The 17921-nt window shown below is 43.5% G+C and overlaps 1 protein-coding gene across 2 annotated transcripts in view; it reads right to left on the bottom strand.

Moving 5' to 3' along the window:
• The window catches only part of TSPAN14 (tetraspanin 14), a 91952-nt gene that overhangs the window by 11633 nt on the left and 62398 nt on the right, over positions 1–17921 (bottom strand). For both annotated transcript variants that reach the window (XM_075934797.1, XM_075934796.1), the window contains exons 4-5: positions 9702–9848; positions 8283–8453 (exon numbers count right to left, since the gene is read on the bottom strand). In XM_075934797.1, the coding sequence (XP_075790912.1) occupies positions 8283–8453; positions 9702–9848 (318 nt within the window). The remainder of the gene's footprint in view (positions 1–8282; positions 8454–9701; positions 9849–17921) is intronic.

Below are 17921 nucleotides of genomic sequence, written 5' to 3'. Positions count from 1 at the left end.
TGGTAAGCTCAGAGAGCGGATAGATAAGGTCCCATGGGAATCAACACTAGGGAAAAACAGCTAAGGAGAGTTGGTAGTTTTTCAAAGGGACATTATTAAGGACCCAAAAGCAAGCTATTCCGCTGTGTTGGAAAGATGGATAATATGGCAAAAGGCCACCTTGGTTTAACCACGAGATCTTGCATGATCTAAAAATAAAAAAGGAGTCATATAAAAAATGGAAAGTAGGACAAATTACAAAGGATGAATACAGGCAGTCCCCGGGTTACATGGATCCGACTTACATCGGATCCCTACTTACAAACGGGGTGAGGCAACCCCGCACTAGCTGCTTCCCCCCAGCAGACCAGGGAGACGCGAAGCTAGCGCCCCCCCAGCAGACCAGGGAGACGCGGAGCGGCTTTTCTCAGCAGACACCTCAGCTTGAGAATAAAGGACTGAGGGAAGTGAGGTGTGGGAGAATAAAACTGAGCTCTGGAGAAATGTTTGGCTAGAGTTTCCCCTACAATATGTACCAGTTCCGACTTACATACAAATTCAACTTAAGAACAAACCTACAATCCCTATCTTGTACGTAACCCGGGGACTGCCTGTATAGGCAAACAACACAGGAATGCAGGGGCAAGATTAGAAAGGCAAAGGCACAAAATGAGCTCAGATGAGCTACGAGAATAAAGGGAAAGAATAAGACTTTTTATAAATACATTAGAAGCAAAAGGAAGACCAAGGACAGGGTAGGCCCACTGCTCAGTGAGGAGGGAGAAACAGTAACAGGAAACTTGGAAATGGCAGAGATGCTTAATGACTTCTTTGTTTCGGTCTTCGAGAAGTCTGAAGGAATGCCTAACATAGTGAATGCTAGTGGGAAAGGGGTAGATTTAGAAGATAAAATAAAAAAAAGAACAAGTTAAAAATCACCTAGAAAAGTTAGATGCCTGCAAGTCACCAGGGCCTGATGAAATGCATCCTAGAATATTCAAGGAGCTGATAGAAGAGGTATCTGAGCCTCTAGATATAATCTTTGGAAAATCATGGGAGACAGGAGAGATTCCAGAAGACTGGAAAAGGGCAAATATAGTGCCCATTTATAAAGAGGGAAATAAGAACAACCCAGGAAACTACAGACCAGCTAGTTTAAATTCAGTGCCAGGGAAGATAATGGAGCAAGTAATTAAGGAAATCATCTGCAAACACTTGGAAAGTGGCAGGGTGATAGGGAACAGCCAGCATGGATTTGTAAAGACCAAATCATGTCAAACGAATGTGATAGCTTTCTTTAATAGGATAATGAGTCTTGTGGATAAGGGAGAAGCGGTGAATGTGGTATACCTAAACATTAGTATGGCGTTTGATAAGAATATCATGCGAGACCATATCAATAAACTAGGCAAATACAACTTAGATGGGGCTATACGGTGGGTGCATAACTGGCTGAATAACTGTACTCAGAGTGTTGTTATTAATGGTTCACAATCCTGCTGGAAAGGTATAACTAGTGGAGTTCCGCAGGGGTCTGTTTTGGGACTGGCTCTGCTCATTATCTTCATCAACGATTTAGATATTGGCATAGAAAGTACGCTTATTAAGTTTGCAGATAACAAGCAAGGAGGGCTTGCGACTAATCTGAAGGATAGGGTCATAATTCAAAATGATCTGGACAAATTGGAGAAATGGTCTGAGGTAAGCAGGATGAAGTTTAATAAAGACAAATGCAAAGTGATCCACTTAGGAAGGAACAATCAGTTTAACACATACAGAATGGGAAGCAACTGTCTAGGAAGGAGTATGGCAGAAAGGGATCTAGGGGTTATAGTGGACCACAAGCTGAATATGAGTCAGCAGTGTGATGCTGTTGCAAAAAAAGCAAACGTGATTCCGGGTTGCATTAACAGGTGTGTTGTGTGCAAGACATGAGAAGTCATTCTTCTGCTCTACTCTGCGCTAGTTAGGCCTCAGTTGAAGTATTGTGTCCAGTTCTAGGCACCGCATTTCAAGAAGGATGTGGAGAAATTGGAAATGGTCCAGAGAAGAGCAACAAGAATGATTACAGGTCTAGAGAACATGACCTATGAAGGAAGGCTGAAAGAATTGTGTTTGTTTAGTTTAGAAAAGAGAAGATTGAGGGGGGACATGATAGCAGTTTTCAGATACCTAAAAGGCTGTCATAAGGAGGAGGGAGAACAAGAAGCAATGGGCTTAAACTGCAGCAAGTGAGGTTTAGGTTGGACATTTGGAAAAAGTTCCTAACTGTCAGGCTAGTCAAACACTGGAATAAATTGTCCAGGGAGGTTGTGGAATCTCCATCTCTAGAGATATTTAAGAGTAGGTTAGATAAATGTCTATATCAGGGATGGTCTAGACAGTATTTGGTTCTGCCATGAGGGCAGGGGGCTGGACTCGACCTCTCGAGGTCCCTTCTAGTCCTAGTATTCTATGAACAACCACAGGACATACCACAATAATACCAACCCTGGAACTTTCCCTTGCAACAAACCCCATTGCCAACTTTGTCCATGTATTTATTCTGGTGACACCACAACTGGACCTAACCATGTCAGTTATATGACCAAGAACACATATTCCTGTTCATCCAGAAATATAATTTATGCTCTCATGTGCCAACAGTGTCCTTCTGCTATATGTACTGGACAGACTTCTCAGACCCTTTGCCAAAAAATTAATGCCCACAAAAATCAGACATCTTCACATGGAAAAACCAGTTTCTCTTCATTTCAACCTACCTGGACATAGTCTTAACGACCTTATTACATACATCTTACTTCAAAGAGACTTTAACACCAGATTACAGAGAGAAACTTCAAAACTTTTATTCATGCTTAAATTTGACACACTACAAAAATGGGCCTTAAAGATGCTAATTACCTTACTCATTACAAAGATAGCTTCCCCACTTATCACCCCTGATGAGCCATTAATTGACTCAAATAGCTATTCCCTCCCTCCCTCTGCCTCACCCCATCTTCTGTACTAAATCTGATTTGTCAGTTTAATGATGTGCTCACTTTTTTCATTGTATTCCTTTGGTATATATGGTCATGCCGGTTCTCTTCCGGTTCTCTTTGATCTGAGGAAGTGGGTCTGGCACACGAAAGCTCATCACCTATTAAACCACCTTGTTAGTCTTTAAAGTGCTACACAGTTTTTCCTTTTATTTTGGTGCATCATTCTTGTATGTGAAGTTAGAAGTATGTAGTGTGAGTATGTTTACAGTTGTAAGTGTGCTAATGAGCCTAATGACTGGGTGATCAACTCAACGACTTGTAAACAAGCCTTGTTTGTCCTGCAAGACCTGCAGGCAGTTGTTGTGGAAAGATGAGACCATACCACCTGGTACCAGGATCCATCTTGAAGGGGAGGAGGGGGAAAAGAGATGAAAAACAAGATTTTCGCCCTGGGGGGAAGAATCTATTGAAGCAATGAGAAGCTATTGGCCCTTTGTCTTCCTTTGACCTGAGAAATGGCCTTGCACAACTTAACACGATACAATAGGGGCTAGAGACCAAAGAAAAAAAGTCGCTGACTTGAATATTCTTGTGCCTAAAATAAGAACAGATGTTTAGGGTAAGAATTTGCTTGCAATAAATCCCTTAGTAAATTAGAACTAGCTATGCATTCTTCATTTTAAATTTAGTAAAGTACTTTGATCTGTCTAATCTCACTTGAAACCACTTAGATCCTACTATTTGTAGTTAAAAAAGACACTTTTGTTTACTATCAGACCCCGTGTAAATAATTGTTACTGTGCATTTCTCTCCGGTCATAGAAGTACCCTTGAGATTGTTCCTATACCCCAGGGCTACTCAACTTTGGAAGCCCTGGAGGTCACAATGATAAACACAGCACATGCCCAGGGCTGCAACTTAAGTGTGGTGCATATATATGAAAATAGCTTATTTCACAGTGAGAGGCAGGACACAAAGCCCTTTCTACAATGCCCTGGCGCTCCCGGCACCTCCTCCCTGGGAGCTAGAAATGCCAACACCTTGTACCCGTCTGTTCCAGCCACCCTGTCTGCTTGTGTCTTTCAATGCTCACCCCACCTGGAAGATGCCTCGCCACTGTGGAGAGTGTTGCCAGTGAAGGCGTTGCTCAAAGGATCCCACCTGCAGGCTGCGTGTTGAGTAGCCAGGCCTGCCATACCCCATCACACCTTGTTTTAAGCCACATGGTGAGTCAGTGGCCAAGCAAGAGTCAGAATTTTCAAATTCCTGGTATCCAGGCTCCATGTTGATTACCCTAGGCCAGGGCTACTCAACACGTGGCCTGTGGGCTGCATACAGCCCGTGATGCGGTTTGGGTTTATGCAAGAATCACCATGCAGCCTGCGGGTGGGAGCCAAAACAAAAGAGTAATCAGTATAATGGCTTTCTGTTGATATGCGATTTAACAGTTAAATTCCTGGACTGTCGTTGCTCATTAAAAGTGCTGTCATATAGGTGGAAATCGGGTAAATATTGCATTTTATTAATAGCAGCTGAACCTACTAAAAGGGGCCTGTGTGTTGTGTTGCGTTGCCTTAATCTTTGTATTCATGCCCATCAGTGTGAAAAACTATTTGCATATATATTTGCATGTACATGCAACCACACTTAAGTCGCAGCCCTCGGCATGTGCCATGAGTATCATTGTGGCCCCCCAGGCTTCCAAAGTGGAGTAGCCCTGCCCTAGGCCATGGTATCGGTTACAATTATAACTTCTGTCCAGTTTGTAGAGACAGATGTCTACATAACAAGAAATGTCATCACAAACTGGCATGCTAAGTGGAAGTATCAGAAGAGAGGCTACAGACAGAAGTGACCTCAGAAATTGAAATGTCTCTTCATTTAGGAGATGATCCCACTGAGTTCAGGCTGAGATGCATTATGAAAGTCATGCCCTTGCACAGTCTACCCAAGCTATACCCATTTTATAGATAGGACAACTTCTCTCTCATATTAAAGCAAGCCATTTGTGTGCTTATATATTTGAGAAGCTGTACTGTTAAACACAGCAAAACTACAGCTGGCAAATGTGAGTTATTATATGGGTACAATTTTATTCCCCCACCCCGAGACCAGTTACACAAGCATTTGCTATAAGCAAATATGGAAAAAATGTCAGCAACTGAGCTTTCCCAAAACTCCACCTAAACGGTGGAAATATCCACAACAAAGTCGGATTTTCCCATTCCTATCTGATTGTGGAATTGCCACACACCACCCGCAGAATTCACAAAGCTTGATCAAAAACGCATTCATGAAACTTTTTCACCGAAAACATATACACGTGGTTTTAGCTAGCCAGACTGAAACAATCAACCAGACAAGTTCATTGATCCACAGAAGATAGCCTGATTATTTAATTAAACAAGGTTACATTCAAAAGTCTCTGTTGTTGTTTTAGGATGTTACAGGAAGCGTGGACCAAATCAATGTGTTTCATTAGAAAGAAAAACAACTAAATCAACAATAACCTCAGGAACAGCAACAGGAGATACAATACTGTAAGTACCTTTGCTTAAGAACAGACCATGTCAGAATAGTGGGTGGAATTTTTAGAAAAAGGCATGTTGACTTTGGAGGTAAAAAAATGGTTTGAATTAGCGACTAAAAAGGAGGAAAATACACTAAAAATAATCCTGGGTCAGTACCTTCCTTCTGTTTCTCGGGAGCAGCATGTTTAGAAGATACATATAAAAACTTGGAGACAACAGTAAATGGATTTCTGCCATTCCATCCACCCCTTCTCCCTTTCCTCCTTCCTTTCCCCATGCTCTAAAAAACACTGTTCCAAGCCAGGCACGTACTAAAAATACCCATCAGTCTGTGCAAGTAAGTTAAAAGGTAGAAAAGAGAAGGCCTGCTCAAATGTGAGCCACAAGGGTAACATGACTGTGCATTAGTCCGTGTAACGAGAGGTGTACAAAAAGCTGTCACTAGCCATAGGTGCTGTAAGTTCGCACATGCCTAGTTATAAGACAGGTTTCATCAAGGCACTGAAAGAATATGGGAGTATCTCCTTAAGGGTTTCCTCAGTGCTACAGAGTTACATTTAGTGATTGACGTCACGCTGTTTCCCAAGTGTATTACCTACTGAGGGTGAGTGAAAGGTTTATCCAGAGATTTTCTGACTGTTATTTTCACATTCCTCAGCCTGATAGACTAGCCATGGAACTCTTGGGTTTTATTTTTATTGAGCGCTTTTAATAAGGGTTCACCTGTAAATCAGCTTAGCACATTAGTTTGTATGATTGCATTAAACATGGATCAATAGCAACATCAGGAAGAATGAAAATAGCATGCTGAGCTAAGGCATTTACTGATAAGAACTCACTGGGAGCAGGTAAGAACGAGCGTTGGTGACCTAATTGGATCTAAAGAGTACCACAATGCACATATTATCTATGATGTCCAATGGTATAGAAATCTATGTGAGTATCTTAACTAGCAGAAAGGCACTTCTACATGTGGGTAACACTTGAAGGAAAGGACAAAAAAAGCATGTGGGCATGGGAAGCGGTTGTCCTATTAGGTTGCTGGAGTTGCTAGCATTGACTATCCAAGTGGAATGCAAATGCAAAGTAACATTCCTTTCTGAATCCTTGGCAAAGAGACTGCTGGAAATAAATTACCTATAAAACCCCTCAGTCAAGGGGCAAAGGCACTGTCTCCCTGTGTACATGGACAGCAGTGTCGATTGTCAAATTGCATTTACATGAAATCAACAGCTATGCAGTTGACTGCAGAATAAATGTAGAGAATTGAGTTTTCTTGCTTTTGCTGGAGAGACATTTCTATTGACACCACTGATAAAAATCAAGGTCAAGAGAAGGCAGCTTTACAAAGTCCAGGCACTTGGGCCACTGTTGTCACTGAGGCAGGGGTCAGCAACTTTTCAGAAGTGGCGTGCCAAGATTTAATTTATTCACTTCTATTTATGGATTTGCATGCCGGGGGAAAAGGAGGAAGGGGCAGGCTGGGTATGGTGACCATATTTTCTGAACCAGCTGCAGCTAGGGAGAACGGTTTAGGTTAAATTATTAAACAGACTGAACATTTTAACTCTCTCATGTTAGTTTATCAAACTTCATTTTAAATAAAGTAAAATATTAATTTATGTCCAACACAAAAGGCTTCAATGTTTTCTTTATTTATGGCAGGGGTGGGGAACCTTTTTTGGGTCAAGGGTCACTGATCCACATGAAAAAAAAAATCAGTTGGGGACCACACAAGTGAGAATCAAAAAAACTCCTCTAAAGACCCCCCAACCCTTACTGATGTGGCCCCTCGCTCCTGATGCTCTAACCTCACAGGGTGAAGGAACCGGGAGGACTGAGGGTCAGGACTTCCCATAGGCCAGATTTACTTTCTTGGTGTTCCAGGGTTAGTGGATATTATGGACCCCCTTAGGCCCTGGGGTAGGGACAAAAATTAAGGGTTCAGTTTGCGAGACTGGGCTGCCAGCAAGTGGGATGCAGGATCTGAGAGGGTGGGGGGTGCACAGGGGAGAGTGGTTGTGAGGCCTGGGTGGGAGGTGAAGCATGCTGGGAGTAGGATGTCTGGCCAGGGGGAGGGAGCAGGAACAAGGGAGGTGTCGAAGCAAGCTGGTGGTGCGGGGTCTTGGCAGAGGGAAGGAAGTGAGGTGAACTGGGGTGTGGGGTGGACTGGGCATGAGGAGGGGACGTTTACGTGGCTTTGTGCCCCCTTGCAGCAACTGCCACGGCCCCGGGCCAGCCACGGAGGCACCACTACCATGGCCCTGGGAAGGCCACAGAGGCCAGAGGCACCACTACCACAGCCACATGGCTCCAGGTGCCACTACTGCAGTCACGTAGTCCTAGGCTGGCCCCAGAGGCCAGAGGCACCACTAAGGAGCCTCAACCCCTGCACTGCCTCCTCCTACCACACCTTAACCTGCTGCTGGGGAAGAAGGGGGGCTCCAGCAGCTGCGTGGCACTGAAAATTGGCTCGCATGCCACATATGGTATGCGTGCTGCAGATTGCCAATCCCTGCACTGAGGCCTCAGCTTCTCACAGGTGTCAGAGGCAGGACTGGCACTGCTGCCTCCATGAAACCTTTGCTGTTAGAACCAATGAGACAGAACCACCATGATTACTTGTGTGCCAACAGTAGGAGCTGGAAAAAGAACTTAAAAATACAATTACTTATCTCCTGAGAGGAAATGCTATCCCAATAACTGGGAAACCTCAAAGCCAAAGTTTGATCCATGGGTGAAAGAAAGAGAAGCAAAAACTGTGATAAGTTAAAGGATAATGACTTACAATTCTCTGCAGTGAGTCAATGAGATTCTGCAAGTCAATGTCATCTCGGTAGGACTTAATGTTATTCTCAAAGAATTCCTTGAACCGGTCTCTCACCCAGTCCTGGAACAAGAACGCCAGCACTGCCACTGCCAGCTCCAACATAAATATAAGTACGATTGCTCCACAGAACTGCAAAATAAAGTCACAAGTCAGATTACAAAACATTCATTTAAAATACAACCATGTTTCAACTTAAAAGTAGATAAAGGACTTCAGTAAAATGCTAACAAAATACAAATCTGATCAAGGCCAATGACACTGAATATAGTGGGGGAACGAGATAGGAGATGGACCTATGTTTTAATTTGGTAGTTTTAAAGTGTGCCGTGAACAGAGATACTGTGTCATAGTCCACTGTAATACAGAGAAAGTGAGAAAAAAATAAGCTTGAGAGATGGCAACACAAGAAGCAGAAGAAGGTCCTGACAAGGGAAGCTATTTGGATTTTTATTCGTCTCAAAATAGCTGTTAGCGTCTGGATCCAAAATAAACAAGAACTTCAAACATTAGAATTAAAATTGGGGTAAACATTGATTTCTGTACTGGAGTCCACAGTTCCGCCTATTCAGAAGGGAAACCTTTTAACTTAGGAAATTTTCAGAGGAAAGTTATGAATGTGTATTTTCCTATTTCCCTGAGGGTATCTTACCTAGGATTATCAAAAGAATAGCAGTTCTCTACTGAGGTACATATAACCCTAAGGGTACATCAGCTCTTCTAGTTATTTGCTTAGTTTTACAAAAGGTTACAAACACCAACCAAACCCCACCCCACCCCAAAAACACAACCTACAACACTAGCCAAATCACTGCAACCGAAACCGTCAGAGACTTGTTTCTACCCTTTATATACCATACTGTGAAATGTAGGTACACGATTTATATTCCAATTGATTTGTTTTATAATTATATGGTAAAATGAGAAAGTAAGCAATTTTATGACACTTTTGTATTTTGATACCGATTTTGTAAGTAGGGAGTTAAGCGAGATTAAACTTGGGGGTATGGAAGCTAACGCAGACTCCTTAAAGGGGTACAGTAGTCTGGAAAGGTTCAGAGCCACCATCTTGGAATTCCTCATTTTCAGATGTTACAAGTAATATGGGCTTCAGTGAGATTTCTGATATGTGAACACATTCCAGAATGTAACATCACAATGAACCAAGAAGCACTAGGAGCCATTTCACAAAGAAAGAAAGAAAGTCTAAATGTATTGCTGTTATGGATACCACCCCCCAGCCACGTCAGCAGGAACTTTTACCACACATCTGTGCTCAATTCAATGTCTGGTTTCACTTAGCAATCCTCCTTTAATTGCCACACCATCCTTTCTTTCCCTGAGCACTAAGGCACCCCAGCGCACCATCAAGTTACTTACAAACTTCAGAAGGCAGATGTTTTCTCTCAGTGCTCCTATGCAGCCAGCGAATCCCAGAACGAACATCACTCCCCCGACCACCAACACAAGTACCACTGGGTCAAAGCCATGGAGACGAGTTACTTTTGTGAGATCAGATAACACACCCTAAAGAGAATAATCACAAGGAAAAACAGATCAAAATAAGTACGCGCTTCATTTACAAAAATTTCATTTTATTCCCTCCATGTTCTACTTCTGTGTCCTCCTTCTGTGACATGCATCTGACGAAGTGGGTCTTTGCCCAAGAAATCTTATGCTCCAACACTTCAGTTAGTCTATAAGGTGCCACAGGACTCCTCGCCGCTTTTGCAGATTCAGACTAACACGGCTACCCTTCTGATTCTGTGTCCTCGTACATTCACACATTTTTTATTAATTCAGTGTATTTGCAAACAACTACTTGCTATACAGAAATGTTTTCTGGAATTTTTAAAGTGTGCAATCTTCCATTTTCTTATTCATGTGTTATACCTTGCGATGCGTCTCCCAAGGGTCAAGCAGTTCTCATACCAGGCCTTCCTAATCTTTAGCTTCTCTTGCTCCCTGGCTTGCCTCCCTACAGGTCATCCAATAAGCTGGAGGGGGAAAAGGAGGGTCCAAGGGACCACTGAGACAGGAGAAGCTCAGAGAGAAAGAGAGCAGTGCCCCAGAGGGAATGAGAGTGAGATTACTCCAGAAAAACTGGCAGAGCACAATGCTCTTCCCTCCCCCATTTCATACCTGGGAAGAGAAGATTACTGTGAATCTTCAGCTATGCATGTTTATGTCAACTCGCCACAAAAGTAAGATCCTTTTACTCTTGTGTAGGCAGCATTGCTGAAGCTCTCACTCAAATATCTGAAAACTTTAAGGAAGTCTAATTTATTTCGCTATTGTGTTAAATTAGAACTAGGACAGGCATTGAGTAAAGAGAATGCAAAGGCACTAAACATTAAAAAAAATAAGCATGAAGAGCCATTAATGCCACAGTGATGTTGTAAAGTAAATTCTGGAACAGGAATACAAGGCATACAGATAAAACGCTACATGCAACTGCTAACCCCATGAACATACCTTGCATATGACCCTCTAAGCCAGGGGTCCTCAACCTTTTTCTGAGGCCCATCCCAGCATGTGATAAAAACACACTCCACAGCCCAGCCATCTGTGTTACCACTGTTTTTCAGCATAACACTGAACCTTGACTTTTGTTAAGGGGCAGCAAGTGGGAACCCATGCCCCAGAGAAGCTAAGTTGCTCAGTCTTGGCTTCAGCAATGCGTGGCAGGGCTCCAGGCTTCAACGAGATGCAGTGGGGCTTTGGTCTTCTGCCCCAGGCTTGGAAGGCCCTCTGAAAGACGCTTACCACACCCTGAGACTCAGGACCCCTGGCTGAGAACCACTGCTTTAGGCCTATGGAAAGCTTTCACATCACAAGGAGGTTTTCCTAGAAAGGTTTTTATAAATAGATGTTTGATCACAAACACCATTTCTTCATCAGAGCACACTGGTTGAAGCAAAGTTTCAATAAAAAAAAGTGACAGAGCTCACAACGTAGCATGAGCATTGCAAAAATCTATCTTCATGCAGGTTTCAGCTACCACAAGATGGTGCTGAAAGCCTGGAACCATCAGCTTCAAGCCAAAGGATTCAAACTAGTGCCACTACAAAACAACCGTGTGGACAGTGGCACACGGGAAGGGGGCTTTCAGGTCCTGAATAATGTCACAGCCACTAAGGCAGTTACAGATGGTCGGTCTGTGGAGGAATGTATTTGTCTTGAGACACATTTTCCCCTCAAGACACTTGGCTGTACTCTTGACTTTAATTCATCTTGACTCCTACCATGCTGTGGATGCCTCCTAGGACATACGGCTGCAAACTGAGGGAAAGCAATATATCAACAATCTTATGCCAGCATTGCAGGGGAACATACATCAAGACAAATTAATAGTTCTTGAGACCATCTGATGACATGGACACACAACCCATCCACCAATCTGGTTGGTGTGTATTTTCAACAACACTTACCTTCCCACTTTATTTTGGCTATCGCTGACCGTTGACTAGCTTATGCAAACACACCTATTATATACTTCTCCACCCACCTCCTGTTTGTTATGGTCATTTACCAAATCTTAGATGGGGAGTTCTATGGTACTATTTTTCTGTGACATGCTTGCACAGGGCCTATCATGGTGATCCATGCTGACCAAGGTTTTTAAGACACTTACTGTAATAGAAATTATGGAAGAACTTCATACAAAATGTAAGTATATAACCATGATCTTTTCTAGAAAGCTGAAAGTAAATAAAAGCATAATAATTACAATTATAATATTGTGATGGAGCATGGAACAAACTATGGTTAGGATTGTGTTTTATTAAAAGATACACGATAAAGGGGTGGGAAGGAAAAGACAAATTTTTGGTAATGTCCATTGGACTTCCAAATTTGTGAAAGCTGGAAGCGTCCCAATAAGTTACCAACAACAAGAATACAAGAAGCTCTCTCAGAGAGAGTCTTTCACTCTGATGAAAAAATGGGTCGTGATCAATGTTGGCAAGTGTGCCCTGAAATGAAGATTTGTGGTTCTTTCAACCCAACAAAAATCTAATAGTCAAGAGACAGACACAGAGAAATCAGAAATATAAATTTATAGAAGCAGCCTAATGCTGTCAAAGCATTGTATGTTGCCATCTTGCTATTCAAGGGAGACAGCATTGCTGGAGTAACTGAAAATACATCACAAAGGCAAAATTTGCAAGAGACACAATACTCTCCTCTAAAAAAAAAAACCCCATGTAAATATAAAAGTAGGGTACTGCTTTAGGGAAAGTTTGTGGCATAAGCTGCTGCTGTTGGAAGAGGGGCAGCGCTGTGGTGATATTTAAGAGTTATTGAATATTTCCTGCATAATTAAAATAAACTGCCAGATGGCAGAGCTGCCAGGTTGGCACCAGTAACATGTTATTAGAACTTTACTTTTAATCAGCATGTGTCAAAATCAAAAAGGAATAAAGAGGAAGAGCAGTCCCATTCTACAGTTCCCACTGACCAGTCAAAGCATGGGCATCCTCCATTACAGAGTCACAGAAAACATGTAGATTCCCTCATGATTATGAATGTCTGATATAAAAAGTGTTCTTGCTAGATGAAGCAGTGAGCCATCCACTGGTTTAATTGGAGACGTGTTCTTATTCCCTGTGACAGGCACAATTGGAATGTACGTTTATTACCTCCAGCCCTTTTCGGTTTCTCTTTAAACCCTGGCTCCCCAAAACAACAGCCCCAGAGCAATGGAAACAGTCAGTAACAGGATGTTTGCACCGTAATGACTCTTTTCATAACCGCTCTACTCATCTCTTCCCACCTTGAAACCACTCTCCCGCCCTGCAACTCCCCTGTCAGCTCAAACAGATCTGTGTACAAGAGGTTTTCCTGTGAACAAAGTTTTAGGGGAAAAAAGCAAAATGGGCTGGACTCTGGCACTCAGTGCCAGATACAGCACTTAGGAAGGAATCCAGGTGATAAAAATCCCTGCTGAAGAATTAATCTGAATTAATTCTGATTGAAGGGGAAAGGGTGAGGAATGCAGCACTATGAAGGAGCCAGATACATTTGGATGAGTTTCCATTGGGAGGTAGTTCAGAATGTCTCCTTAACTCTTTCCATATCCGCTTCCATTGATGATGAACTTTTTTCTGCTTTATAAATAAATTCACATCCCTAGTTTATTGCAGCATCATAGCTCATGGAGTTGTTTTTCTACTGTACATTTAGGGCTCGTCTACACTGGCTTTTCCGAAAGGGGCATGCTAATTTCACAGGTCGTAATAGGGAAATCCGCGGGGGATTTAAATATCCCCCGCAGCATTTAAATAAAAATGTCTGCCGCTTTTTTCCGGCTTTTAGAAAAGCCGGAAAAGAGCGTCTACACTGGCCCCGATCCTCCGGAAAAAAGCCCTTTTCCGGAGGATCTCTTATTCCTACTTTGAAAGCTGGAAGAGTCCCAATAAGTTACCAACAACATGAATACAAGAAGCTCTCTCAGAGAGAGTCTTTCACTCTGATGAAAAAATGGGTCGTGATCAATGTTGGCAAGTGTGACCTGAAACGAAGATTTGTGGTTTTTTCAACCCAAGAAAAATCTAATAGTCAAGAGACAGACACAGAGAATTCAGAAATATAAAGAGTATCCTCCGGAAAAGGGCTTTTTTCTGGAGGATCGGGGCCAGTGTAGATGCTCTTTTCCGGCTTTTCTAAAAGCCGGAAAAAAGCGGCGGACATTTTTATTTAAATGCCGTGGAGAATATTTAAATCCCCCGCGGATTTCCCTATTACGACCTGTGAAATTAGCATGCCCCTTTCGGAAAAGGGGCCAGTGTAGACGTAGCCTTAGAGTTTGATCTGCATGAAGAAGTCGACCATACAGATTCACACTTGATCTGCACCAGTGCTGAAGGATATCAGTAACATCAAGGGTTTTAGACTTTAGTTTCTCTCACCGGTTGATTTATCCTATCCTTAGCCAGCAACACACACAGCTTATAGGTCACTCAAATGTTAAGCCACAGACTTTAGGTATCCTACAGGTCATTTTCAAGATTTGAGTGTATCAACAGCAAGAGCCAACAGGAGGAAAAGCAGAATGACATATGAAAAAGTTACAGGACAGAGAAGTGTTAAAAGAGATCTAACAATATCAATTTAGCAAAACTTCCCCCTTAAGCAAATCCAGTATGTTGTTTACACCATGAGGCAGATGGAGATGGTTATGTGTTTGCCATTACTGTAATTACAAATAGTAGGCACTTCTTTTTAAACTGTGGACAGCACAGGAAGAGCTTAATTAAAGAAAAGGCAGAATCTGCAAGACCTGTTTGTGCTTTACAAACAGAAATGCGTTAATTACATTAACATTTCACATAACATTCAGAGAAAGGAGAATACAGGTAAGAAATGTTTTTGTTTGTTTATCTTTACTATTGTCACATAATGACTAGAAAATGTGTAATAGGAAGTAGCATAATCTCATTCACCAAACTGGCCTTCACATTGCATTCCTATCAGAACAGGAAAAAACCCTAAATAAATTCATAGTTTGCATTTCTTTTTGTCCTTAGTGGAAAACCATAAGTGCAAACTTTTTCCATTTTCCAAAACAATGAAGGAAGTATAGGTCCTATTAGGGATGTTAAATTTTGAGTAACTGACTGATCGAATAGTCGAATTGCATCGACTATTCTATTAGTCGATAGGATGCCTCTGCCTTTGAAGTGTAGCAACAGACCTAAAGCTGTTGCTACACTTGAAAGGCAAAAGCACTGCGGGGAGCATAGGGCCAGCAGGGCAGTCCCCCACTGGCCCTGTGCTCCCCACGGTGTTTCAAAAGCGTCAGCGCCATGTAGAGCCTGGGATCAACTGGGAACTCCCCTACTGACTCTAGGCTCCACGTGTCGTTTCAAAGCAGCAGTGCCGCATGGAGCCCGGGGTCATCGGGGCAGTCCCCAGCTGATCCTGGCTCCACGTGGTGCTGCCATTTTGAAATACCCCCCTTCACCTCCCCTTGCTGCCTCTTTCTGACAGAGGCATTTGCTTATTGGAGAGTCGACTAGTCGTTGACATCCCAAGGTCCCATTAAAATAAATACATGGCTTCTGCTGGACTCCTGAAAATGGTCAAATGGTTTTCTATAAATCACTAGTAAAGGAAGCAAACATTACATAGAACTCTATTTAAAATGCACACACTGGGCAAGATAGTTTTCTAGTGTAGACGTGCCCCCAGCAGCTATTTCAAAATAACAACTCCGAAAATAACTATTTCAAAACGGGTCCACTAGGGATGTTAAATTGCATTTGATCAGCTAATTGAATAGTTGATGGAATTTCTATCGACTATTCGATTAGTGGATAAGAATGGAAACTGCAGAGCCACAGCAGGGTTAGCTCCCAGCCCCAGGTGCTAGGCTCTTAATACATTTAAAAAGCAGAGGCGCAGTGTATGTCTGCTATACGTCTGCCTCCCCTGCCCTCCTCCCCCACGAATACAGCGCTGGGGGGGAACCGGCTTATCGTGTAATCAACTAGTTGATTATATCCCTAGTGTCCGCACTACTGGGAAGCTTTGAAGTTAGTCCAAGGCAGGCTCTCTTAATGTGGATGTGCTACCTTGACTTAGAGCCCGAGGAAGCACTCAGGAGTAATTACTTTGAACGACTCTGGAGAGACGCTATTTCAAAATAGCGGCAGTCTTCTTCTTTCGAATGTCAGGTTCAACACTATATTTCTTCATCAAAGTTGGACGTCCAAACTCTCCAGCCAGCGAACAGCATCGCTGGTTAGATTGTGGATATCCTTCAGTGAGCCAATACATTTTCGTGTTGGGCATTCCACAACAATGTGGTGTATATTTTGCGGACTGCCACAATCACAAAGTGGAGATAGCAACAAATTCCACTTATGCAGTGTGTTCTAAACGGGCTTAGGACCAGGCAGGGTAGATGCAGTTATCTACAGGCAGTCCCCGAGTTACGCGGATCCGACTTATGTTACGAACGGGGTTTGCTCCGCATCTCACTGGTCTGCTGGAGACCAGCAGACCAGGGAGACGGGGAGCAAAGCCTCTGAGCACGCGGGCAGCGGGACAGCGCGTGCTGCGCAGCTTTGCTCCCCATCTCCCTGGTCTGCTGGGGAGGGGGGGAAGGGGGGGAGAGACCAGCAGACCAGGGAGATGCGGAGCAAAGCCGCGGAGCACGTGGGCGGCGGTGCGTCTCGGTCCGCCGCCCGCGTCTCCTTGGTATGCTGGGGGGGGGGGGGGGGGGGCACAGCTAGTATGCCCCCCCCCCCCCCCCCGCAACAGACCAGGCTTTTCTCCGGACGCCTGTGGTGGAGCAGCTGGGGCGCTGCCGGTTGGTCCCGCAGCGCCGCTCTGGGCGCTACTGAACCAACCCGGCAGCACCCCAGCTGATCTGCCCCAGGCGTCCCCAAGTCAGCTGCTGCTGAAACTGACCAGCACTGACTACAGGAAGCCCGAGGCAGAGTTGCTCTGCCCCGGGCTTCCTGGAATCAGCCACTGATCAGTTTCAGCAGCAGCTGACTTGGGGACGCTTGGGGTTCTTAAGTTGAATCTGTATGCAAGTCGGAACTGGTGTCCAGATTCAGCCTGTTGAAACCACATGGCGCACGGGCGCTTGCGGGGGCAGCGCGCTTGGCGGGGGGAGCGCCGGGCACGCGGCACTCGGCGGGAGGGGGCGGAGGGGAGCGCCGGCCCCGGGCGCGCGGCACTCGGCGGGGGGGAGCTTTTGATTAGATTTAAAGCTCTGGTATGTGTACAATAAGGTGATTTACTGGTAGGGATTTGGACTAGAACCCAAACACTTTTATGGCATCACTGCAGTAGGTTCTAAAATAAAGTGTGTTAAGAGAAATTCAGACATTAGGGCTCAGACTCCCCCCACTCCCTACAATATCCCACCTGGACTTCCAATAATTCTAACTCTACAATATGTACCAATAATTCTAACTCCACAATATGTACATCAGACACTGGCCTTTCCCAAACCCTGTTTAATTCTACTCAAGTCACAGCAATGTTGGTAGCAACAGAAAGAAAATTTGCAGAAAAAAAATTTGAAAACAAAAAAAATCGTGACTAAAATGTACCATTATCAACATATTACAGATAACATACTTGGTAGACCCACTCAAATAACTATACATATTTAGTTCATATTATTTCTAGTGGCAGGACAGAAAACAGAGATTACATTTTGTTTTCTCTTTTATATTATCAGAAGCACAGGCATTAATACTAATGTCTCCACCAACAACCAGTTCATGGTTCTTATACCTTTTTCTCAGGCCATCAAGCAGTGCTCAAAATAGCAAAATCCGACTTTGTGGGCGAGAATGTATCTTTCAGTAATGAAAAGCAAGCACTGATGTTTAACTGAAAAGTGGCACGGCTGGATTATCTTCTTAGTTTGTCACAAATGGAAAAATAATGGAGTGATGCTGCAGCAGCTGCCACAGGGCTTTGAAGACGAAGGAGAGAAGGTTAAACTAGGTAAACATTGCAGTGATATACCTGTGTTGTACATGGACCCTACAGAAACAAGCATCCCTATGATGGGCAACATCTAGGACAAGGGTAGGCAATAATTTTTGAAGGAGGACTATGTCATAAATTTTGCAA

This window comes from Pelodiscus sinensis, chromosome 8 (assembly GCF_049634645.1).
Source record: "Pelodiscus sinensis isolate JC-2024 chromosome 8, ASM4963464v1, whole genome shotgun sequence".
NCBI lineage: Eukaryota > Metazoa > Chordata > Testudines > Trionychidae > Pelodiscus > Pelodiscus sinensis.
Note: the sequence above shows the minus strand (reverse complement) of the source record. Positions and strands in the feature narration are given on the sequence as shown.